This window comes from Bufo bufo, chromosome 9 (assembly GCF_905171765.1).
Source record: "Bufo bufo chromosome 9, aBufBuf1.1, whole genome shotgun sequence".
NCBI classification, from domain to species: Eukaryota; Metazoa; Chordata; class Amphibia; order Anura; family Bufonidae; genus Bufo; species Bufo bufo.
Window position 1 is genome coordinate 124,962,779 of NC_053397.1, and position 25,728 is coordinate 124,988,506.

A 25,728-nucleotide genomic window follows, 5' to 3' on the forward strand; every position below is an offset into this window, starting at 1 on the left:
ACTTGTCAGGGTTAAATAGGAAACCCCTTCCTCTGCCCCTAGATGGCTGACAGGAACCCGAGCTCTCTTTCTTTCTTTGGTCAGGCCTGCCCTTTCTTTGGGTACAAAAGGAACAACGATGCTGAAAGAACCTGGACTCTGACGAGAAGCACTTCTTTCTATCAGATGCTTTCTTTGTCTACGATGTTATCTAAAACCGAACCCTCACAGGGAATATTACAAAGCATGTTTTTGAAAGTATTATCCCCCGACCAGGACCTCGGCCAAACGGACCTCCTGGACGAGTTTGACAGGGCCGCTGATCTGGCGGAAAGCTTGACCATGTCAGCCGAGGCATCTGAAGTTAGTAGCTTGCTTTAATACTGGAAGGGAGGCCAGGATATCTTCACTCGGAGTACCTGCAATTAGATGTTCCTCTAACTGAGATAGCCATAGTAACAGGGTTCTGGCAGTGGAGGTGGCAGCAATACTGGGTCTTAACATGGAAGTACATGTTTCCCAGGATTTTTTCAGAATAGACTCGCATTTTTTATCCATTGGGTCCCGTAAGATTCCTACATCTGCAATTAATTTTTTTATGCTTTCATGGACCGGGAAAACACGTCTTTTCTTATCAGTCAGGCCCCTGAACATTTCATCTTGAATTGACTGCGGTTCTTTGGATTGCTCAATGTTCATAGTAGCCCTAATAGATTTAAGAAGCAAATCGGTGTCCTCAACTGAACACAGGGGTCTACCCGATTCATTGTCTGAGGAAACCGAGTCGGAATCAGAGGAGATCTCTTTTTTATCAAAGTCAAATTCACAATCCCGAGGAGCGTCATGAATAGACCTGGAGGTAGAGGAGGCCTGAGGATGCGCAGTCATTTTGGCCTCAATGGCGGAGCAGACTTCTTCTTTAAAGAGGACCTTTCACCTGGAAAAACATTGTGAACTAAGCATCCTGACATATACAGCGGCGCCCAGGGATCTCACTGCACTTACTATTATCCCTGGGCGCAGCTCCGTTCTCCCGTTAGGTCCTCCGGTATCTTCGCTCAGTAATTTATAGTAGGCGGAGACTGCCCTTGTTCTGCTGGGCGTCTCCTTCTCCTAGGCTGTAGCGCTGGCCAATCGCAGCGCACAGCTTACAGCCTGGGAGGTTTTTTTCTCCCAGGCTGTGAGCTGTGCGCTGCGATTGGCCAGCGCTACAGCCTAGGAGGAGGAGACGCCCAGCAGAACAAGGGCAGACTCCGCCTACTATAACCAAGAGTCCTAAGTCTCCACCTACTATAACTTACTGAGTGAAGATACCAGAGGACATAACGGGAGAACGGAGCGGCGCCCAGGGATAATAGTAAGTGCAGTGAGATCCCTGGGTGCCGCTATATATGTCAGGATACTTAGTTCACAATGTTTTTCCAGGTGAATGGTCCTCTTTAATGATAGATTTCAGGCTGTCCACTAAATGGGCTCTCTTCAGCCATAATCTTATCAGTACATCTCTGGCAAAGAGGTTTCTTTATGTGGCCGGCAAGCTGTTTCTTACATATGGCACACTTTTTCTTTAATGAAGGTTCTCCAATTTTGCTGGGTCTGCCCTGCAATAAAAAAAAATTCCTTCAGGGGAAGCACTGAAGTAATTTATATTTGAGGGAACCTTCACCAAGAAACAGACCCCCGGGTGTACAATAGGCAAAATTGCAGACAGGGAACAATAACCCAAAAGAAGGAGGCTTACCGGGTTAAGGGCCTTCTGAGGTTCTGCGGACATATCAGAAGGCAGGGACAAGGCTGCACCCCGCACTGATGCTACCCACGCCGATGAGGAGTGCCATTGATCTGTCCAGCTGGCATTCTAAGCAGTACTTCCGGGTCACGTGGTACAGCGCGCGTCTACGTGAACAAATATCGCAAGACTCCGGCCCCTGAATCTCGCAATGTCGGCTTCCTTCCATAGCTGCCCCACATGGAGGAGCTGTATCGCCCGGTGTTGCCTACGACTCGTAGGACTTATACCTAGACGCCGGAAGGGCCTGTATCTCGCCCAGGATCCTGGCGTCCTGTTGCAGCCCTCCTGACCCATTAGTCAGGGGAACGGATAGACCCAGAGGAAAAAGGCTGTGTGATGTGTCCAAGCAGGAGAGAACCCCCGCTCCGTTCTCCACTTCATCCCAAAGGACAGGAAACAAACGGACAAGGTAAAGGGGAGAAGGCTTTTAAATGAATGTTCTCCACGTTGTTTACGGTCCCTGGGAAGCGGGGTAACCTCATGCTTAGTGCTGTTGGGAAGGCGTATGCAAAAATTAAGGTAGAAATCAACTTCTGTCAGCTGCAGGTGTGGGAGGGACGATGACTTTCTCCCTGCAGCTCACACTCAGAAAGCACAGTGCTGCTGTCTGAGAGAGAGCTGTTCAAAAGGACATCCCTGCATGAGATATTCCAAAAAAATGCATTAGCCAATAGAAGCCTGGTCACTTGATCCTTATCAGCCAATAGAAGCTCGCAGGCCCTTATTCTCCACATACACACAGTTTTACACCAGGTTTCCAACCCAGCCATTTTTCTTCACTGCTGTAGGTCAGCTTTAAAGGGGCAGGGCGCTGTGGATTACACTGTTAAGGGAGCAGAGTGCTGTGGAGGTCACAGTTCAGGGGCATGTAGGGTGGCCATTCAGGCCGCCCTCAAAAGACGGACTTAATGACCCCACCCCTAGGTCCCGCTAAGCCACGCCTCCTCCCACTCTGCAGCTGACGGGAATTAAAAAAATGAAGGTAAAAATCTACTTCTGTCAGTTGCAGGGGTGGGAGGGAGGGTTAACTTTCTCCCTGAGGCGCACGCTCAGATAGCACAGTGCTGCTGTCTGAGAGAGAGCTATTCACATCCCTGTGTCCGTCCAGGCCCTGCTCCGGACGGAGGATAGGGAGTCTAAAAGCCGGACTGTCCGGCCTAAAACCGGACCTCTGGCCATCCTAGGGGCAGGTTTCTGTGGAGGTGACAGTTAAGGGGACGGTCCGCTAGGGAGGTCAGTGTTAAGGGACAGAATGCTGTAGAGGCCACTGTTAAGGGGACGGGGTGTTGTGGAAATCACTGTTAGGAGATTAGGTAATGTGGAGGTCACTAATAAAGGGGCAGCCGCTGTGGAACTCACTGTTAAAGGGGCGGGCTGCTGTGAAGGTCACTCATAAGGGGGCAGGATGCCATGGAGGTCACTGTTAAAGGGGTGGGCGCTGTGGAGGTCTCTGTTAAGGGAGCAGGGAACTGTGGAGGTCACAGTTAAGGGGGCCGTCCACTATAGAGGTCAGTGTTAAGGGGTGGGGTGCTGTAGAGGTCACTTAAGGGGGAGGGGTGTTGTGGAGGTCACATTTTAAGGGAACAGCTCTGTAGAGGTCACTGTTAAGGGGGCGGGTTATTGTGGAAATCACTGTTAACGAGACGGGGTACTGTGGAGGTCACTAATAAAGGGGTGGCTGATGTGGAGGTCACTGTTAAAGGAGAGGACGCTGCAAATGTTACTGTTAAGGGGGCAGGCGGCTGTGGAGGACACTGTTAAAGGGGATACTGTTGATATCTTTTAATGACACACATAGACATTAAATGAAATAGATGAAATATACCTGTGCGAAGCCGGGTCCTTCTGCTAGTCAATAATAAACCTTAAAATATTTGTAATATAAAATATATTTGAGAGGTACTCTTTGGTTGGGGGAATGCAAAGTGCATCTATTGATGCAGTAATATATCAAGTACAGCATGCACCTACTTGCAGCCCCTTAATAAAAAGTACTATAAATGATTTGAGGCATGCATCAACAGAATTGACACTGTGCAGCCCTCCTACCCCCAATATATAGTATACAGAATTCTTGTATATTGGTGGTGTTTAACCACTTCACATCCGGGTCATTTGCCCCTTTTTCTAAATATTAATTTCTCTGCTTTTAAAACAGAAAGTGATACCTCATAAAATATTTATCACTTAACATTCCTCATATGTGTACTTTATGTTGGCATCATTTTGGAAATGTCATTTTATTTTTTTAGGACGTTAGAAGGCTTTGAATTTTTTAAGAAAAATGACAAAACCCACTTTTTAAGGACCAGTTCAGGTCTGAAGTCACTTTGTGGGGCTTACATAGTGGATACCCCCATAAATGACCACATTGTAGAAACTACACCCCTCAAGTTACTTAAAACAGATTTTACAAACTTTATTAAACCTTTAGGCGTTTCACAAGATTTAAAGGAAAATGGAGATCAAATTTTTAAATTTCACTTTTTTGGCAGATTTTCCATTTTAATCAATTTTTTTCTTTAAGACATCGAGGGTTAACAGCCAAACAAAACTCAATATTTATTACCCTGATTCTGTGGTTTACAGAAACACCCCACATGTGGTCGTAAAATGATGTAAGGGCGCACGGCAGGGAGCAAAAGAAAGGGAGCGCCGTATGGTTTTTGGAAGGCAGATTTTGCTGAACTGGTTTTTAGATGCCATGTCCCATTTGAAGCCCCCCTGATGCACCCTTACAGTAGAAACTCCCAAAAAGTGACCCCATTTTGGAAACTAGGGGATAAGGTGCCAGTTTTATTGGTACTATTTTTGGGTACATATGATTTTTTGATCATTCATTATAACGCTTTATGGGGCAAGGTGACCAAAAAATTGGTTGTTTTAGCACAGTTTTTATTTATTTATTTTTACAGCGTTCACCTGAGGGGTTAGGCCATTTTTATAGAGAAGATCGTTACGGATGTGGCGATACCTAATATGTATACTTTTTCTTATTCAAGTTTTACACAATAATAGCATTTTTGAAACAAAAAAAATATGTTTTAATGTGTCAATGTTCTGAGAGCTATAGTTTTCCTTTTTTTTTTTTTTTGCAATTTTCTTATGTAGGGCTAATTTTTTGCGGAATGAGGTGACGGTTTTGTTGGTACCATTTTTAAGGGACATAAGCCTTTTTGATCACTTGGTGTTACACTTTTTGTGATGTAAGGTGACAAAAATGGCTTTTTTTGACACAGTTTTTATTTTTTATGGTATTTTTCGGACTGAGCGGATCATGTGATATATTTATAGAGCCGACCGTCACGGACGCAGCAATACCAAATATGTCTATTTTATTTTTTCTATTTGTAACAATTTTTTTTTATTCCTTACTTGGGGAATTTTTTTTTAATATATGTTAAACCTTTTTTTATTTTTTTTTATTTTACACTTTTCGTCCCTCATAAGGTCATACAAGACCTCTGGCGGACATATAACATTTTTTTCCCCTATTGATTTCTCCTGTAACCGGGGCCGACATAGTAGCCCCAGTTACAGGTGAAATACACCCCCCAGAGAGGCTGTACAGCACTATACAGTGCTGTACAGCCTCAGTGCAGGGCTGATCGAGGTCTGTAAAAGACCCGACAGCTCCTGCACTCTCCCGGCTCCTGTGTATACAGCGATCTAGAAGGCAGGGACACCTGGGAACTGTCCCTGCCTTCTCTAAGGGTTGCCCTGCTGTCACTGACAGCGGGCAACCAGATCTGCCGCTGCTTGATTAGCGTGCAGCTGCGATCTCTGAATGGACGTTCCAGAACGTCCATTCAGAGATTAACCGACCGCCCAAGGATGTTTATATTCTATGGGTGGTCGGGAAGTGGTTAAAAAGTGGCACATGTGCTGTGCAGAATGTAAACTGCCCCCCTCCACTCCTCCCAAACAACACTAAAAAGTCACAGATCATTAGTCTAGTAATCCACATAGAAGTTGGCTGACTCCTGGTATGGTGTGGGTAAGGAAGCTGCTGCTGTGCTGACCTAGAAAGCTGTGAGACTTTTTTTATAATCTTTATTAGCGCAATTTCCACAGAGAACAAAGTTTTCAAACAGGAGAATCAAAAGTATTTAAATTAATTCAAACCACCCCTAACCCAACCTATTTGCCATGTGTCTCTTGGGTTTCGGGACTTGCTTTGGAGAGGAACAGAGTTCAAGGAGTTATCAAATACACCTATGGTACCTAGTCCTCCCAGGTTGACCATATCCTCTTCCATTTTTCCCCAATAGCTCTTTGTTTGTATAGGGGTTTTTTCACACCCCTTAACTTTTTTCACCAAGCTCACCCACGCAATTAAGTTTGCAGAGTTTCGTGAGAACCATACTCTTGCAATCAGAAGACGAGCCAAAAACAATATTCTGGTGAGAAGTACACTAGAATCCTTATGGAGGTATCATTTAATATGCAAAGTTGCCACTGTGCAGCCCTCCTACCCCCAATATATAGTATATAGGATTCTTGTATATTGGTGGTGTTTAAAAAGTGGCACATGTGCTGTGCAGAATGTAAACTGCCCCCCTCCACTCCTCCCAAACAACACTAAAAAGTCACAGATCATTAGTCTAGTAATCCACATAGTAGTTGGCTGACTCCTGGTATGGTGTGGGTAAGGAAGCTGCTACTGTGCTGATATAGAAAGTGCTGTGAGACATTTAAGTCTGATTAAGGGCCCTTGCACATGACTGTATGCCCTCCGAGACATACGGTCCGTGAGCGGGCCATATGTCCTGGAGTGGCACTATTCGTGCGCACAGGAGTACACAGCATCAAAGATTACTCTAATGCCATTAGATTTAAGGCAGCTATCCTACAAGTCAATGTTTGACCCTTTAAATAGGCCTTGAGACATGACTTGGATAATAAATAAGACAGCAGTGAGCCCTCGCTATTAAGAAGACAGGGAGACAAGTAACAACTGTTTTACGCTATGTAGGGACAGCTGTATATTATAACTGTGCCTATACAACGTAGAACAGCTGTTACTTGTCTCCCTGCCTACATACAGTGCTAGTTTTAGCGCAGGCAGTGAGCACAGCAGCAGTCAGCCTGGAGCACATCTCTGCAGTTCAATAAATAGAAGATGGGGAGCGCTGCTAATGTAAGACAGCAATAAATGGCCCACATTAGAGCTATTTTTCCTAATACAAATGTACAATTTCACATTACAAAAAAAATTAAAAAATAACAACTTTAAAGGAGTTTTATGAGACTTTAGAACTGATGACCTATCATCAGGTGCCTTCTAAAAACAGCTGATCGGCGGGGGTTCCGGTTGCCGGACCCCCACCAATCAGATACTGATGACCTATCCTGAGAGTAGGTCATCAGCTCTAAAATCTTGGAAAACCCTTTTATATAGCCTCAACTACTCTTCAGATGCTACAGGGCCCTGATTGCTGAATTTTCATACAACTGTAAATGTTTTCTAGTTGCTAGTGAAAAATTAGGGTTAATGCTCAACCCTGAACATCTTTGGTTTACCTCAAAATGTAAATTTTTCCATATGCACCATTTAACTTACTTACCATCTACATTTGTTGATGGCAAAATAATTGATATCTTTGGCCTGCTGGTTTTATTTCTGCTGGTGGCAGGCAGTAGTAAGTGGTCCTGCAAAAGATTAAAAACACTGTACATGTAAATTGCTATAGACAAACATTACAGGGGTTTCTGTTTATTTTATATACAGTGCCTTGCAAAAGTATTCGCCCCCTTGACTTTTTTTGTATTTTGTTACAGTACAGCCTTAAGTTCAATGTTTTGTTAATCTGAATTTTATGTGATAGATCAGAACACAACAGTCTAAGTTGGTGAAGTGAAATGAGAAAAATGTATAAATTAAACTATTGTTTAGAAATAGAAAACAGAAAATTGGCATGTGCGTATGTATTCACCCCCTTTGTTAGGAAGCCCATAAAAACCTCTGGTGCAACCAATTACCTTCAGTAGTCACATAATTAGTGAAATGTTGTTCAACTGTGTGCAATCTAAGTGTCACATGACCCGTCATTACACACCTTTTTTGAAAGGCCCCAGAGGCTGCAACACCTAAGCAAGAGGCATCACTAACCAAACACTGCCATGAAGACCAAGGAACTCTCCAAACAAGTAAGGTACAATGTTGTTGAGAAGTACAAGCCAGGGTTAGGTTATAAAAAAAATATCCAAATCTTTGATGATCCCCAGGAGCGCCATCAAATCTATCATAACCAAATGGAAAGAACATGGCACAACAGGAAACCTGCCAAAAGACAGCTGCCCACCAAAACTCACGAACAGGGAAAGGAGGGCATTAATCAGAGAGGCAGCACAGAGACCTAAGGTAACCCTGGAGGAGCTGCAGAGTTTCACAGCAGAGACTGGAGTATCTGTACATAGGACGACAATAAGCCGTACGCTCCATAAAGTTGGGCTTTATTGCAGAGTGGCCAGAAGAAAGCCATTACTTTCAGCAAAAACAAGAAGGCACATTGTGAGTTTGCGAAAAGGCATGTGGGAGACTCCCAAAATGTATGGAGGAAGGTGCTCTGGTCTGATGAGACTAAAATTGAACTTTTCGTCCAAAGAAAATGCTACGTCTGGCGCAATCCCAACACATCACATCACCCAAAGAACACCATCTCCACAGTGAAACATGGTGGTGGCAGCATCATGCTGTGGGGATGTTTTTCAGCAGCCGGGACTGGGAAACTGGTCAGAGTTGAGGGAAAGATGGATGGTGCTAAATACAGGGATATTCTTGAGCAAAACCTGTACCATTTTGTGCATGATTTGAGGCTAGGACGAAGGTTCACCTTCCAGCAGGACAATGACCCCAAACACACTGCTAAACAACACTTGAGTGGTTTAAGGGGAAACATGTAAATGTGTTGCAATGGGCTAGTCAAAGCCCAGATCTCAATCCAACAGAAAATCTGTGGTCAGACTTAAAGATTGCTGTTCACAAGAGCAAATCATCTAACTTAAAGGAACTGGAGCAGTTTTGCAAGGACGAATGGGCAAAAATCGCAGTGGTAAGATGTGGCAAGCTCATAGAGACTTATCCAAAGCGACTTGGAGCTGTTATTGCTGCAAAAGGTGGCTCTACAAAGAACTGACTTTAGGGGGGGTGAATAATTATGCACATTTACTTTTTCTATTATTTTGTCCTGTTTGTTGTTTGCTTCACAATAAAAAAAAAAAACATCTTCAAAGTTGTGGGCATGTTCTGTAAATTAAATGATGCAAATCCTCAAACAATCCATGTTAATTCCAGGTTGTGAGGCACCAAAACACGAAAAAAGCCTAGGGGGGTGAATACTTTTGCAAGGCACTGTATATCCTTAGGATAGGCATCAATATCTGTTCGGTGGGGGTCCAACACCACAATCCAGCTGTTCTTCAGTAGCTCTGGTGCTGTACCCACTGAAGTAAATGGTTTTAGTGCTACATCTACACACAATGGTGCAGGTTTACAAATGTGTCTGTGCTAAAAATGTGTCTAGAAAAGAGAGATTTCTACTAGGGATCAACCGATTATCGGTTTGGCCGATATTATCGGCCGATATTGAGGATTTTGAACGTTATCGGTATCGGCATCTATTTTGCCGATATACCGATAACGTATGGGGAACACAGATCGCGCTGCTCTCAGCGCTCTCTGTGTTCCCTCCGCAGCACAGGGGAGAAGGAAGCAGTGTCTCCTCCCCCTGTGCTGCTGCTGCCGCTGCCGCCAATGAGGGGATAGAACATAAGAGGAGGGGAGGAGCTGTGGCCGCTGCGCCACCAATGAAGATAAGCCTTTCATTCATTCATATACAGGAGGCGGGAGCTGGCTGCAGAATCACATAGCCGGCTCCCGACCTCTATGAGCAATAGCTGCGGTCCGCGGTAGTTAACTCCTCAGGTGCCGCGGATCGCAGCTACCGCTGATAGAGGTCGGGAGCCGGCTATGTGATTCTGCAGCCAGCTCCCGCCTCCTGTATATGAATGATCGAGAGACTTATCTTCATTGGTGGCGCAGTGCGCCCCCCCAAGCCCCCCAGTATTAATTATTGGTGGCGCAGTGCGCCCCCCACCCCCATCCCAATCCCGGCCAATAGTAAAAACATTGGTGGCGCAGTGCGCCCCCCCCACCCAGTATTAATCATTGGTGGCAGTGGCCACAGGATCCCCTCTCCCCTGCTCCTCCGATCGGAGCCCCAGCGGAGCCCCAGCTGTGTAAGCCTGGGGCTCCGATCGGTTACCATGGCAGCCAGGACGCTATTGAAGCCCTGGCTGCCATGATAAGCTCCATGCTGCTGTGTGCACTATGCACAGAGCAGCAGGGACAGTGTGAGATCCTATTCACCCTGATAGAGATCTATCAGGGTGAATAGGACAAAGGTTCTAGTCCCTAAGGGGGTTAAAAGTTAGTAAAAAAAAAACACAAAAATATTAAGTATAAATGAAAAAGATTTATAAAAAAAAAATACACATTAACAATAAACAAAAAAAATACACATTAACAATAAACATATTAATTTTCAGCAGATTTCTGTAGGAATTTTTTTTTTTCTCAAAAATGAAAATTCCCAGAATATCGGTATAAATTATCGGCTATCGGCCTGAAAGTTCACAAATTATCGGTATCGGTATCGGCCCTAAAAAATCAATATCGGTCGATCCCTAATTTCTACATTTTTTTCCCAACATGCTCAACAAGGGGGCAGGGCTTATGAGAAGGTGGTGGCGCATCACAGGAAAAGAGGTTTCTTCTGGCATAAAATCTGTCTAAAACTAAGCCAACTAATAGTTGGTATATAGTCAGAGAAACATGTCTATCCCTGCACCAGATTTATCATCCAGCCTGAGCCACTGTGATAATTCTGGTGCAGGTCTAGACAGCATATCTAAGCTTAAAGGGGTATTCCCATCTTGGACATTGGGGGCAAATCGCTAGGAGGCTTTGCAGGCTCCGTTTGAAGTATAGGTGTGGGACCCAGAGGTGGGACTCGCACCTATCAGGCATTAAAGGAAATACCCCTTTAATCCATCTTTAACCACTTCACATCCGGGCCATTTAGCCCCTTGCTGAAAGAGCTTAATTTTGTAAATCTGACATGTGTCACTTTATGTGGTAATAACTTTGGAACACTTTTGGAACATTTATTTATAAAATAATCCCAAATTTTCCAAAAATTTGGAAAAATTCACAATTAAAAAAAAAAAAACACTTCTCCACTTTTAAAACAGAAAGTGATCCCTCATAAAATATTTATTACTTAACATTCCACATATGTCTACTTTATGTTGGCATCATTTTAGAAATGTATTTTTTTTTTTTTTTTTTTAGGACATTAGAAGGCTTAGAATTTTAGAAGCAATTCTTAAAATTGTTAAGAAAATTTTCAAAACCCACTTTTTAAGGACCAGTTCAGGTAGGAAGTCACTTTGTGGGACTTACATAGTGAAACCCCCCCATAAATTACCCCACTGTAGAAACTACACCCCTCAAGTTACTCAAAACTGATTTTACAAACTTTGTTTACCCTATAGGTGTTCCACAAGAAATAAAGGAAAATGGAGATTACATTTCTAAATTTCACTTTTTTGGCAGATTTTCCATTTTAATAAATTTTTTTCTTTAACACATCGAGGGTTAACAGCCAAACAAAACACAATATTTATTACCCTGATTCTGTGGTTTACAGAAACACCCCACATGTGGTCGTAAAATGATGTAAGGGCGCACGGCAGGGAGCAGAAGAAAGGGAGCCGTATGGTTTTTGGAAGGCAGATTTTGCTGAACTGGTTTTTAGAGGCCATGTCCCATTTGAAGCCGCCCTGATGCACCCTAACAGTAGAAACTCCCAAAAAGGGACTTCATTTTGGAAACTAGGGAATAAAGTGCCAGTTTTATTGGTACTATTTTGGGGTACATATGATTTTGAATTGCTTATATTACATTTTTTGTGAGGCAAGGTAACAAAAAAATTGCTGCTTTGGCACTGTTTTTATTTTTTTTACAACATTCATCTGACAGGGTAGACCATGTGCTATTTTTATAGAGCAGGTTGTTGTGGACACAATGATATCAAATATGTCCACTTTGTTTGTTTGTTTCAGTTTTACATAATAAAGCTTTTTTTTTATTATGTTTGTGTTTCCATTCTCTGAACACCATATTTTTTAAAAATTTTCTGCCGATCGTATTGTGCAGGGGCTCGTTTTTTGCAGGTAGAGTTGGCGTTTTTATTGGTACCATTTTTGGGTACATATGTTTTTTTAATCATTCATTATTACACTTTATGGGGCAAGGTGACCAAAGAATTGGTCGTTTTAGCACAGTTTTTATTTATTTATTTTTACAGCGTTCACCTGAGCGGTTAGGTCATGTGATATTTTAATAGAACAGATTGTTACGGACGTTGCAATACCTAATATGTATAATTTTTCTAATTTATTTAAGTTTTACACAATAATGGCATTTTTGAAACAAAAATAAATTATGTTTTAGTGTCTTCATAGTCTGAGAGCCATAAGCTTTTTTATTTTTTGAACGATTGTCTTAGGTAGGATCTCATTTTTTGCGGGATGAGGTGACTGTTTGATTGGTACTATTTTAGGGGGCATATGCCTTTTTGATCGCTTGGTGTTCCAATTTTTGTGATGTAAGGTGACAAAAAATGGCTTTTTTGGCACTGTTTTTATATTTTTATTTGTACGGTGTTCACCTGAGGGGTTAGGTCATGTGATATTTTTATAGAACTGGTTGTTACAGAAACGGAGATACCTAATATGTATACTATATTAAAATTTATTTCACTTTAACACAATAATAGCATTTTTGAAACAAGAAAATTATGTTTTAATGTCTCCATGTTCTGAGAGCTATAGTTTTAATTTTTTTGATAGATTTTCTTATGTAGGGGCTAATTTTTTGAGGGATGAGGTGATGGTTTTATTGGTACCATTTTGTGGGACATACGCCTTTTTGATCACTTGAAGTTGCACTTTTTGTGATGTAAGATGACAAAAATGGCTTTTTTGACACAGATTTTTTTTTAATGGTGTTTATTGGACGGGGTGGATCATGTGATATATTTATAGAGCCGGTCGTTACGGACGTGGCAATACCAAATATGTCTATTTTATTTATTTTTTCTATTTTTAACATTTTTTTTTTATTGCTTAATTGGGGAATTTTATTTTTTTACATGTGAAACCTTTTTTAAAAAAAAAAAAATTTAAACATTTTTTTATTTACACATTGCATCCCCCATAAGGTCATACAAGACCTCTGGGGGATATTTAACTTCACATTTTTTTTTCACTATTGATTTCTCCTGTAACTGGGGCTGACATAGTAGCCCCAGTTACAGAGGAAATACAGCCCCCAGAGAGGCTGTACAGCAGAATACAATGCTGTACAGTCTCAGTGCAGGGCTGATTGAGGTCTATGCAAGACCCGACAGCTCCTGCACTCTCCCGGCCCTGGTGGTTACATGAACACCAGGCCGGGGCAGACATAGTGCCTGATCTGTATACACAGCACTCGTTGAGCGCTGTGTATACAGCGGATCTAGAAGGCAGGGACACCTGGGAACTGTCCCTGTCTTCTCTCTGGGTTGCCTTGCTGTCACTGACAACTGGGCTCCCCCCGCTCGGCAGCTGCACATTCCAGAACGTCTATTCAGCGGATGTGAAGTGGTTAAGATTAGTAAATCAGGGCCAATGTATGGAGTTGTAGCTCTGGCGCAGACATCTGGTGATGGAGCTACTGCAGGACCAGCTGCTTGGGGGGGAATTTAAAATTCTCATAGAATACAATGTACATGACCTACGGTGCAGATTTTCCGCACGCAAATCTGCACAGAAAATCCGCACGCAATCCTAATCATGTGCATTTACCCTAAAAGTTGCAATTTATTCATTTAATTTTCTTTTCTTTCTATGCTTGGGAGTCAAGTGGGTGGTCCTACTTAGTGAATGATAGGACCGCCCAATGGACTATAGAAAGAGCATTGAATCTTTTTCAACAAAATTATACCTTAAAGAGGACCTTTCATGTTTTTTTTAGTTTAATTAAATACCTTTCCTTGTTTTTTTCAAATATCGCTCGTACACCCAGGGTTTCTCAATGGGCATCTCCTTCTCCCTGGCTGTGCCATGATCCAATCACAGCCAGGGAGAAGGTGAGCTTTTTTCTCTCCCTGGCTGTGACGCTCTCTGTTGTGATTGGACCTCGGCACAGCCTGGGAGACGCCCATTGAGAAACCCTGGCATCTCCTCCTGCCTGTACCGATGCCCAGGATTAACATACTGAGCGGGAAAACTGCAGAGGGGCAAAGCGGGGCGTATGAGCGATATTAGAAAAAAACAGGCAGGGTAGCAGCATCAGCAGGGGGTACCCCGCAAGGAATGGTATTTAAGAAGAAGAAGAAAATCCCTTTATTGTCCCTCAGTGGGGAAATTTTGGCATAACAGCAGCAATCACATTCACAACAAAAATAAGGAGCAAAAATAAAATTAATTAGAAATTAAAGAGTAAAAATACAAGAAAAAAATAACACGGAATATACTTAAAATATTAACTACTGGGTTTTTGGGAACAGTGGCAGTTATAAATCCTAACTGCTGCTGGGAGGAAGGACCTATGATAACGTTCCTTCGTGCACCTAGGATACAGCAGTCTGTCACTGAAGGAGCTCTCCAGCTCCACAACAGCTTCATGCATGGGGTGGGAGACATTGTCTAACGGTGATGTTAATTTTGCTAGTTCTTCTGTCACCCACCTCCTGCACTGGATCAAAGGGACAACCTAGAACAGAGCTGGCCTTCTTAATGAGCTTATACAATCTCTGTCTCTTAGCCACAGATAAGCTGCTACCCCAACAAACCACACCATAGATTATGGCTGATCGCAGCACTGAGTCAAAGAAGGTCTTTAGGAGCCTCCCCTGCACTCCAAAGACCTCAGTCTCCTCAACAGATAGAGTCTGCTCTGACCCTTTTAGAAAAGAGCATCAGTGTTATGGCTCCAGTCCAGTTTGTTGTTCAGGTGAACACCCAGGTACTTATAAGAGTCCACCACCTAATGTCTGTTCCCTGTATGTTTACAGGAACCAAAGCAGCGGGCCTTTGTCTATGGAAATCCATCACCAGCTCCTTTGTTTGGCCGCATTGATCTGGAGCTGGTTTCGCTGACATCAGTCCACAAAATCCTGTGTCCCCTGTCTGTATTCTGAGTCATCCTCACCTGTGATAAGGCTGACTATAGCACAGTCATGAGAGAACTTCTGTAGGTGGCAGCCTGGGGAGTTGATGGAGAAGTCTGCAGTGTAGAGGGTGAAGAGGAACGGTGCCAGCACAGTTCCCTGTGGTGCCCCTGTACTGCAGAACAGCTTGTCAGAGACACAACCCTGAGATTTAACAAACTGTGGGTGTTCTGTGAGGTAGTCAAGTATCCAATGTGACATGTGGTGGTCCACTCCTGCCATCTCCAGCTTGTCCCTCAGAAGTCCAGTTTGGATGGTGCTAAAAGCACTGGAGAAATAAAAAAACATGATCCTCACAGTGCTTCCAGGCCTCTCTAGGTGAGTTAGAGCTCGGTGTAGGAGCTAGATGATGGCATCATCCACCCCGATGCCAGGCTGGTAGGCAAACTGCAGTGGATCCAATGAAGACCTCACCAGGGGGCGAAAATGGTTGAGAACCAACCTCTCGAGGGTCTTCATCAAGTGTGAAGTCCGTGCTACCGGCTGCAGCTGCTGAGGTCTTTCAGGTGTGAGGTCTTTGGCACTGGTACCACACAGGAGGTCTTTTACAGCTGTGGTACCTTCCCCAGCCTCAGGCTCATGTTGAACATGTGACCCATAATGCCACACAGTTGGTCTGAGCAGCACTTCAGGAGCCTGGAGCTGATGCCGTCTGGTCCTGCAGCTTTACGCACCTTGATTTTCTGTAGTTCCTTCCTCACCTGGAGTGTGGTGAAGGACAAGGTGGGCATGTGGAGAAGGGTTGATTATCTGGTCAAACCTATTGAAGAACTGGTTCAACTCATTAACCCACCCCAAGTCACCTGCAGTCTGGATTTACCCCGGTTTGTGACCCGAGATGGTTTTCAGGCTTTTCCAGACCCCGCTGCAGCTGGTCCTCAATCTACTTCCTGTAGATGGTTTTCCCCTCTCTGATCTTCCTTCTCAGCTCCTTCTGCAGAGTTTTACGCTCTTGCTTGTTTCTAGATTTAAAGGCTCTTTTCTTTTCCTTGAAGAGAGCCTTCATTTCTGGTTTCATGCAAGGCTTATTATTAGAAATTTAAGATTACTTACCGGTAATCACTTTTCCGTAAGCCCATGACAGCACCCTTGAGAGACCGCCTCCTTCCAGGACAGGAATCCGGAAACTTTCGTGCAGAGCACTTAAGGAGGGATACCTCCCCCATACCACCAGTTAATTCCGAGAACTTGTCCTAATACACATCCACTGTTATCCCATTTTTTTTTTTGTAAATATATATAATTATATATATTATATATTTTTTTTAAAATAAATTTCCCTTACACTCATGACAGCACCCTTGAGAGACGACTAGAATAGTACCTGGCTTAGGGGGGGGACCACTGCCTGCAGAACTTTTCTGCCAAAAGATAACTGCTCCATAGAGTCTAAATCTAATCTGTAGTGGTGAAAGAAAGTACACGGAGACTTCCAGGTAGCAGCTCTACAAATTTGCTCTAGAGATGCATCAGCCCTCTCTGCTCAAGTAGTAGAAATAATTCTGGTTGAATGAGCACCAAATCTGAAAGGAGGGGATTCCCCTGCTGAAGAATAAGCTAAGGAGATGGCCCCTACTATCCATCTAGACAGTGTTCTAGAAGAAACTTTATCACCCCTGTTTATACCACAAAACTGTATAAAAAGCCTAGAGGATTTTCTCCATATCAAATATTCTGATAGGCATCTTTTGACATCTAGACAGTCCTCTCTTTCTCATTCTTTGGGTCCTGACACAAGGAAGGAAGGGTCCTATGAAACATAGAGACTACTTTAGGTAAAAAAAAGTGGGATCTGGCTTAATAAGTACTCTGTCTTCCAGGATGGTAGTATAAGGAGGAACGGCAGAGAAGACCGAAATCTAACCAACATGCCTGGCCGAGGTAATCACTACCAAAAAGGCAGTTTTGAAAGATTAAATTTTAATAGGTAAATCCTGCAAGGGCTCAAAAGGAGGCTCCATCCATCTAGATAAAACTGAGGATCTATTCTAAGATTTCCCCCTTAAATACCATGCTGCTAGATGAAAACTTCTCACTTCCGGATAGAAGATAGGGCCTTGAAACAACAGATCCTGCCTGTCCGGCAGAATCCAGGGATCTGTCAGGGAAAAAGCTTCCTCAACCAAGTGAACCAGGTCCTCCTTGGCCAAAATGGGGCGATTAGAATAAGCCTCGTCCGTTCCTGCCTCAGCTTCTTCTTCTTCGGAAGGAGCCTTAGAGAAGGAAAGGCGTACAGGAGCCGATTCGGCCACGGGAGAGAAAACGCATCTATACCTGCCGGAGAATCTTGCGGATTTAGATAAAAGAAAAGGTTCTTGTTCTGTCTGGTCGCAAAAAGGTCTATTTGAGGAGGACCCCAAAGTTGAATTATCTGGCTGAAGACTTCTTGGTTTAAGCACCACTCTCCTTGATCTAACTGGTTCCTGCTTAAAAAGTTTCTCTGCTCCCTTTAAATGCACAACCTTGACGAAGGGAACGTAAGGAAAAACCAGGGAAAAAATGTCTGCGGTTAAGGACATAAGGTTTTTTGATTTGGTTCTTCCCTGCCTGTTTAAATAAGAAACGACAGTGGCGTTGTCTAAAAAGATTTTCATTCCTTTCCCTTGTATTTTGGGCAGAAATTCTCTTAGTGCTACTAGGACTGCTCTGAGTTCCCTCATATTCTGTGACTCCTGACTTTCTATCTTGCTCCATATCCCCTGACGGACCTCCCCCTGACAATAAGCACCACACCCTGACAGACTGGCATCCGTAGTGATGGATATCTGTTCCTGGGGATCCCAATGTAGTCCCTGGGATAGATTGGTAGGTTCTAGCCACCATGTTAAAGACTGACCGAGGGGGAAGTGGGCCGTCTAATGGGGATAGTGATCCCTGCCATTCTTCCAGAATCTGCCAATGAAGAGACCTGGAATGAAAAAGGGCCCAATTGACCGCAGGTATTGTGCAGGTCATTCTGCCCAAAATGGTCATCCCGTGTCTGATGGTTCGATTCTTTGAGGTTAAAAGGGACCACACATCTTCTCTCATTCGTGATACTTTGGGTTGAGGAAGGATACAACACTGGTTCACGGAATCCAGGATTAGACCCAGAAACATACATCTTTGGGAAAGTATCACATTTGATTTCCTCCAGTTTATCTGCCATCCTAGTTTTGTTAAGATTCTTATTACATCCAGAATATGAGCGGTTAGGAGATCTTCGGATTCTGTCACTAACAGGAGGTCGTCCAAATATGGGATCACCAGGATGTCTCTTTCTCTTATATGGGCAATAACCTCGGCCATTCATTTTGTAAACAGTATGGGGGCCTGAGATATTCCAAACGGAAGCGCTCTGTATTGGAAGTGATGGACTTGACCTTCCATGGATACCGCCACTCTGAGATATTTTTGGAAATCTGTATGAATTGAAATGTGAAAATAGGTGTCTTTTATCTCTAAGGTGGCCATGACGCAGTCTTTGTAGAGATGCTTTATTTTGGACTGGACAGACTCCATTCAAAATATTTTGTATTTCAGGAAATTATTTAGATCCCTTAGATTTATGATCATCCTGCATAACCCGTCCAGTTTGGGTACCAGAAAAAGGGATGAATAAAACCCCCTGCCCCTTTCCGAATCTGGAACAGGAACCAGGACGCTTTTTTCTATTAGAGAAAAGATTTATTGTCTTAAAGCCAGGTTTCTTGCAGAATTGTAAGATTTGTAATTCTTAATATTTCCGGTGGGGGGGGGGGGGGGAGGGGGCGGTGGCAAACTCCAGACGAAACCAGTCTTTTATGATGCCTAAAATCCACAGGCTTAACGAGATCTCTTTCTATGCCTGAAAAAATAGAAAAAGTCTTCCCCCTACTGGACAGAAATCGTCATTGCTGACTGTCCTTGGGTCTAGAGGCAGACTGTAAGTTAAAGAGGAATCCTTTATTTCCTCTATTTTTGCTTTCCTGTCAAAAATTCTGCCTTCTGTCTGTATTGTAAGATGTCTTTTTGAGGGCTGGAAACAGGGAAACGCTTATGTTATCAGAAACCTTTTCTAAAAGGTCATCCAATACAGGCCCAAAGAGATAATCTCCTTGATATGGGATAGAGAAAAGTTTATTCTTTGAACCGGCGTCACCCGACCAGCCTTTAAGCCAAACAGCTCTTCTCGCCGAATTGGATAGGGCAGCTGACCTGGCACTTAAATTTAAAGCATCCGCTGAAGCATCGGAAATGAAGTCCACTGCTTTTATGATGTCAGGAAACACTTCTAGTAATTGGTCTCTAGCGGTTTTATCTTGGATATGGAACTCTAGCTCTAGTAGCCATAATTTTAATGATCTGGCAGTAGAGGTAGTAGCAATATTTGGTTTAAATGCTTGGGTTGAGGCTTCCCATGCTTTTTTAAGGTATAGCTCTGCACGCCTGTCCATAGGATCCTTTAGAGTATCAAGATCCTCAAAAGGTAAGGCCGACTTTTTTGACATTTTGGCAATAGGGACGTCTAGTTTATTAACACGAGGACTCACCCTCATCAAAGGGGTATTTTCTTTTAAAATTCTTAGGAATAAAGAATTTCTTGTCAGGTTTATTACATTCTCTCAGAATTAAGTATTTTATGTTTTAATTTAAAGGAAACACTCTTGATTTTTTTGTACCCCAGGTCACCAACCATTATATCCTGGACAGACTTTGGCTCTCTAGGTACTTTCATAGTAGCTCTAATGGCTTTCAGCAAGGATTCTGTGTCCTCAGGGGAAAATAGAGGTCTACTCGTGGCGTCTTCATCTGAAGATGACCCTGTTTGCCCGAGGCTGAGGAAGGGATGCATTTCTTAAACATTTTCATTGAATCAGAAACTTCAGATTTGACAATATCTTTGAAGTAAAGATGGGGATTCCTCTTCTAAGACTTTGTTCACGCAATGCTGACAAAGCAACTTAGACCAAGAAGGAGTGAGCTTTTTCTTGTACACAGCACATTCCCTCCCTTTGGATTTAGTAGTAGCTTTACTGGGGACCTCTTTGATATTCTACAAATAAAATAAGAGAATAACCCCCATTAAATCTGGTCAGATAACATAAAAAGTTGGGGATTTACCCCACCAGGAATACCGGTCTAGGATCATGACCCTCCTGGGTAGTCATCATCCATGATAGTGGAACAGGATTGATAGTTTCACAAGAAGAATCCACTGAGGATCATAGGCTGGCTGGGCTCCCTCTGACCAGCGCTGAAGGGTTTAAATACCCAGAGGTCGGGTCCCTGCCGGTGCACCCATGCGGCCTCAGTAGGAGTTTCTCTTCCTACTTCCGGAACGCACACCGCGTGGGTTCCAAATACAGGAAGTTGCGTGTTACACCCTCCTGTTCGTGCACAGTGCACGCGAATAACTCAAACCCCACCTTCCCTGCCTCTGTAAGCTTCGAGACAGGGAAGAAGGCAGAGTAAAGGCCCAAGACCTCCTGAACACCGCCAGGAGGATTCGGCGTGTCAGCATCCCCTCCCGGTTATGCTGGGACTGCCCGGGAACACCTGCCCGATGAAAATCCAGGACCCAGAGGGATGAACCCCAGACTTAGCAGGCGGATCCTAGAGGAGACTTATGCTGCACCAGGTAACCCCTGAAACAAAGTGCCAGTGGGGCTCCTGCAGCCAAATTCAGTTCTACACAAAATGTCCTATCCATAGGACAGGAAACAGAAAAACTGGTGGTATGGGGGAGGTATTCCTCCTTAAGTGCTCTCCACGAAAGTTTCCTGTCCTGGAAGGAGGCGGTCTCTCAAGGGTGCTGTCATGGGCATAAGGGAAAAACACTGTACCTTCATGGCTGGCAAGGTGTTGTCCACACAGAAGTTGATGTAGTCTGTGATGCAGTCAGTAAAGTTGTCGATGTCCTCCCCATGAGGAGCACAGAGCTCATCCCACACAGTGCAGCTGAAACAGTCCCTCAGAGTGTCTTCAGTCTCCTAAGACCATCCTCTCACTGTGTGCCTCACAGCTGTTTCTCTGCATACAAGGGGTCGGTATACAGGCTGAAGCTAAACCAGATAGTGGTCTGAGTCCCCAGGGGAGGGAGAGGTGAGGAGCTGTATGCCTGTTTAGTATTAGCATACAGTAGGTCCAGCGTTTTATAGTCTCTGGTGTGGCAGTTAACATACTGAGTGAAGGTGGGAAGAGTGAAGACAAACAGGGACACATGATTAAGTCTCCAGAGATCAAAAAGAGGGCTTATGGGTGTTTTGTCTTGAGTCTGCTGGTAACAGTGTGAACAATGTCACAGGCAACTGAAGCATTGGCAGAGGGGGGCACGTAGACTGCTGAGGCTCAATTCAGATGTCCGCAAGTGTGGTCCGCATCCATTTTGCAATTGTGTGGACCCATTCATTCTCTATGGGGATGGAATGGATGCGGAGATCTTCCGGTCCGTGCAGCTCCGCAAGAAAATAGAGCATGTCATATTCTTGTCTGCAATTGCGGACAAGAATAGGCATTTCTATGGGGGTGCCTGCCGGGTGTATTGCGGATCTGCAATGCACTACGGACATCTGAATGGAGCCTAACACAACAACCTGTGTAAACTCACGTGGCAGATAGTCAGGTCTCATGCTAACAGTTAATTAAACAACAAAAAAAATTAAAATTAAAAAGGTCCTCTTCAATATGCTCAGCTTCTTCTCCATACTGTACCATGCTACATGCAGATCAGCGACCACATTCAAAGTAACAAACACCCTTTTGTGTAACATTTTTTTTAAAGCACCTCTAGCCCATGAAAAAAATAAAATAAAATCAAGAAAAAAAAGCATATCCTGCTAAGTAAAGTAGTAGTACCTCCTTCTTCCAGCCAAACCCATCTTTGGCTGGGGAACAACTGAACTAGCATGTCAAAACAAGAAGTTTGGGAAAGAGCTGGACTTTGACAGTACAGAAAGTGCTACCAAGCTTTCCCAGGTGCCTGAATGTCAAGTTTGCCTATATAGGCAGGAAAGATTTGTCACTGTCTCACAGGCAAATTTTACTTTCACAAGTGTAGGAAAGCTGTCCTGGTAAAGCTACCCTTAGGACTCTTGCACACAAACTTTTTTTTTTCCATTTCCTTTCCGTTTTTGTGTTCCGTTTGCGGTCCGTATGCAGAACCATTCACTTCAATGGGTCCGCAAAAACAACGGAATGTTCTCCGTATGCATTCCGTTTCTGTATTTCCGTTCAGATAGAACATGTCCTATTATTGCCCACAAGTCACGTTCCGCAAAATGGTTCAGCATAAAAAACTTAATGCAGCCGTATGTCTTCCGTATCCGTTCCATTTTTGCGGAACCATCTATGTAAAATAAGGAAGGGTGCTGTCGTGGGGTCTGGAAAATCCGATTACCGGTGAGTGTAATCATAATTTTTGCCTTCCCCCACGACAGCACCACAGAGAGAGATTACAGAGAGCCCCCCCCTTCCTTAAGGGTGGGAAACAACTTCCAGAACCTTCTTCCCAAACAGAAGATCAGAGACAGGATTTAGCTGAAGCCGATAATGATGGTAGAAGGAGAAGAACACGTGGCAGCCCTACACATTTGTTCAATAGAAACAATAGCCCTCTCAGCCCAAGAGGTAGAAACTGCACAAGTGGAATGTGGAGTAAGCCAGAGAAATAACTGTACTAATCCATCTGGCTATGGAACTTTTTGAGGCCATCTTAACCTTATTATTGCCAGAAAAAAGAACAAATAAAGCAGAGGACTTCCTCCAATCTTTGGTCACCTATAGATAATGCAAGACTTCTCCTCACATCTAGGCAGTAAAAGACCCTTTCTTCTTGGTTCTTGGGATCAGCAAAGAAGGACAGAAGGACTATTTCTTGGAGCCTGTTACACTTAGATGGAACTTTTGGTACAAAATTTGGGTCTGGTCTAAGAATAACCCTGTCCCCTAGAATAAACAGAATCTCGCTAACTCTTCTAGCAGATGTTAGCGCTACCAACAGGACTAGCTTAAAAAGGTAAGAAACTTCACTGAACAGGACGCCAAAGGCTCAAAAGTCTCCCTAGTTAAGGCATTTAACACTAGGTTTAACCTAGGACCTCTCACCGAAACAATTCTATCTATGGCCTTGAAGAATCTTACTATCCAAGTGTCAATGGCAAAGTCCCCCCCAAGGGCAGAAAGGGCCAAAACCTGTACTTTAAGGGTGCTCTTAGCTAACCACATAGATAACCCCCTCTGGAGAAACTCTAGGATCTGAACAATAGAAAATTCACAGGGCAAAGAACCTGCCTCTGTCCCTGCAAAGGTTAGGAATTTCTTCCAAACTCTAGTGTAGATAAAAGTAGGAAAGCAGTGACAAATTCTAAGTAAAGTAGATACTAGGGCTTTTGAAAATCCTTGTGTCGGGATTCGAACCCGTGACCAGCCACATCCCAGGCGGTAGCCCTGCTTACTAGGCTACCGTCCTCTTTGGACATTCCTCCCTGAAGCCTATTAGTTAACCTCAGTCTTGCCAAGCCTTGCTCATTACCCTTGATTCCCCACACCTGGTACTTCCCTATATAAGTCCAGCCCCTTGCACTCCAGTTTGCTGATTATTGAGCTCCTGAGCCTTGATCAAGCTTCTCCTCATCTGCTGCTCTTGTTACTATTGAAAGTCCACTGCTGACCAGGAATTGCCTACCGACTACTCTTCTGCTTGTCGCTACCTACTGAACTGCTACCACCGTTGCCATCCGGATTGTCTGACTACGCTTACTGCCGCCTGCCCTGACCCACCGCCTGCCTACCGACTACGCCTCTGCCAGACTTCCTGCACCTACTACCTGCCTGCGGTCCTTGCCACTGGCTCCACTCCTACCTCCAGCCAGCGGTCCTCTGACTCAGGTGAGCCTGTAGGACTGTTACACCTTGACTAAATAGTAATGACCTCAAATTCCAGGCCGTAAGGTGCAGACCCCCGACATCTGGATGACATACTGGGCCCTGTACCAGAAGGTCCGGGACTTCCAGGAGGATCCTAGACTGACGGACCTTAGGAGAGAAAACAATGCCCTCCTTGGCCTGAAGGGGGAAATCATGATTATTCTCGCACCCTCGTCCCTGATCTTTTTGAGGGCTATAGGAATCAGCTGTAATGGGGGAAAGGTGTAACCTAAGGGATAGTCCCATTTCTGAAGAAAGGCATCCACCCCATCTGGGAATTCACTAGGGTTGAGAGAACAATTTTTTTTACCTTCCTGTTCTTTCTGGTGGCAAACTGATCGATTGAGGGATTTCCCCAGTGATTTTCAATCTCTGCGAAGACTGAAGGGTTCAGGGACCACTCCTCCTGTCTCAACCGGTGACGGCTCAAGAAATCTGCCTGGAAGTTTTCCTGGCCGAGGGATGACTTATCCTCTCCTCCATATTTTGGAATAACAGCTCTGCTTCCCTCATGAGAGAGACCGATCTTGTCCCCCTTTGATGATTTATATAAGCTACTGCAGACCGGTTGTCCGACATTATCCTGAATTTTTGCTGAATAAAGGGTAACGCCATCTTCAGGGCCAATCTTACTGCTAGCAGCTCTTTCCTGTTCGAGGAGAAAGTTCTTTGCATTGAGGACCACTGACCCTGAATGACCTGATCTAAGAAGGGGGCTCCCGATCCCCAAGGGCTGGCATCCGTTGTTACCACTACTGGGTCGGGGTAACTCCAAGGAATCCCCTGACTCAAATTCGGACAGTTTTCCCACCAGGACAGATCTTCTAGTGTCTTTTTGGAAATTACTATCTCTGAGTCCAAAGATCCCCCAATCTTACTTAGTGATAGGAGAATTTCTTTTTGAAGCTGCCAGGTATGGAATTGGGCCCATTCCACGGCCGGAATACAGAAAGTTAGCGACCCCAGTACAGACATCGCTTTTCGGATTGTCAATTTTGGGTCCGATCATACCATCTGCACTTTTGCCTGGATGAGTAATATCTTTTCTTGTGTCAGAAAGACTCTCTGTGATACAGAGTCTAGGAACAGACCCAGAAATACTTGACGAGTCTCTGGTACCATTCTGGATTTTTTGAGATTTATAACCCATCCTAATTCTTCTAAGATATCTGTCACCTTCTGCACAGCCCTTACACAATTCTGCTGGGATCTTGCTATGATTAGAAAATCATCCAGATAGAGCAGGAATAAGATGTCTTCCTTTCTTATAAACGAGGCTATTTCTGCTACTACTTTTGTAAAAATCCTTGGGGCCATGGAAAGGCCAAACGGAAGAGCTTGAAATTGAAGGTGACGAACACTTCCCTCTATGGTCACTGCCACTCTGAGGAACTGTTGATGCGCAGGATGAATGGGGATGTGATAATATGCATCTTTTAAATCTAGGACCACCATATAACATCTGGGATATAGGAGATGAATTGCTGATTTAATTGTCTCCATTTGAAATTTCTTGAAGAGAAGGAATTTGTTTAGTTGCTTTACGTTTATAATTGTGCGAAAGGAGTTGTCTGGTTTCTTTACCAGAAACAGGGTAGAGTAGAACCCCTTCCCCTGTTCTGCCACCGGGACTGGAATTAGTACTTGCTTTTCTAACAATTTTAATACTTCCATCTCCATAATCGGAGAGCCCTGAGCCTTTGTGACTACAAATTTCTGGGGAGGACTTGCGCGAAATTCTAACTTTAAACCTTCCCTTATGAGCCTCCTTACCCAATCTCCTGCCATTCT

The 25,728-nt window shown here is 43.9% G+C and overlaps 1 protein-coding gene across 2 annotated transcripts in view; it reads right to left on the minus strand.

Annotated features, from left to right (window-relative positions):
• Positions 1-25,728, minus strand: part of ATF6 (activating transcription factor 6) — a 465,865-nt gene that overhangs the window by 70,800 nt on the left and 369,337 nt on the right. For both annotated transcript variants that reach the window (XM_040407064.1, XM_040407063.1), the window contains exon 15: positions 7,339-7,423. In XM_040407064.1, coding sequence (XP_040262998.1) covers positions 7,339-7,423 — 85 coding nt within the window. The remainder of the gene's footprint in view (positions 1-7,338; positions 7,424-25,728) is intronic.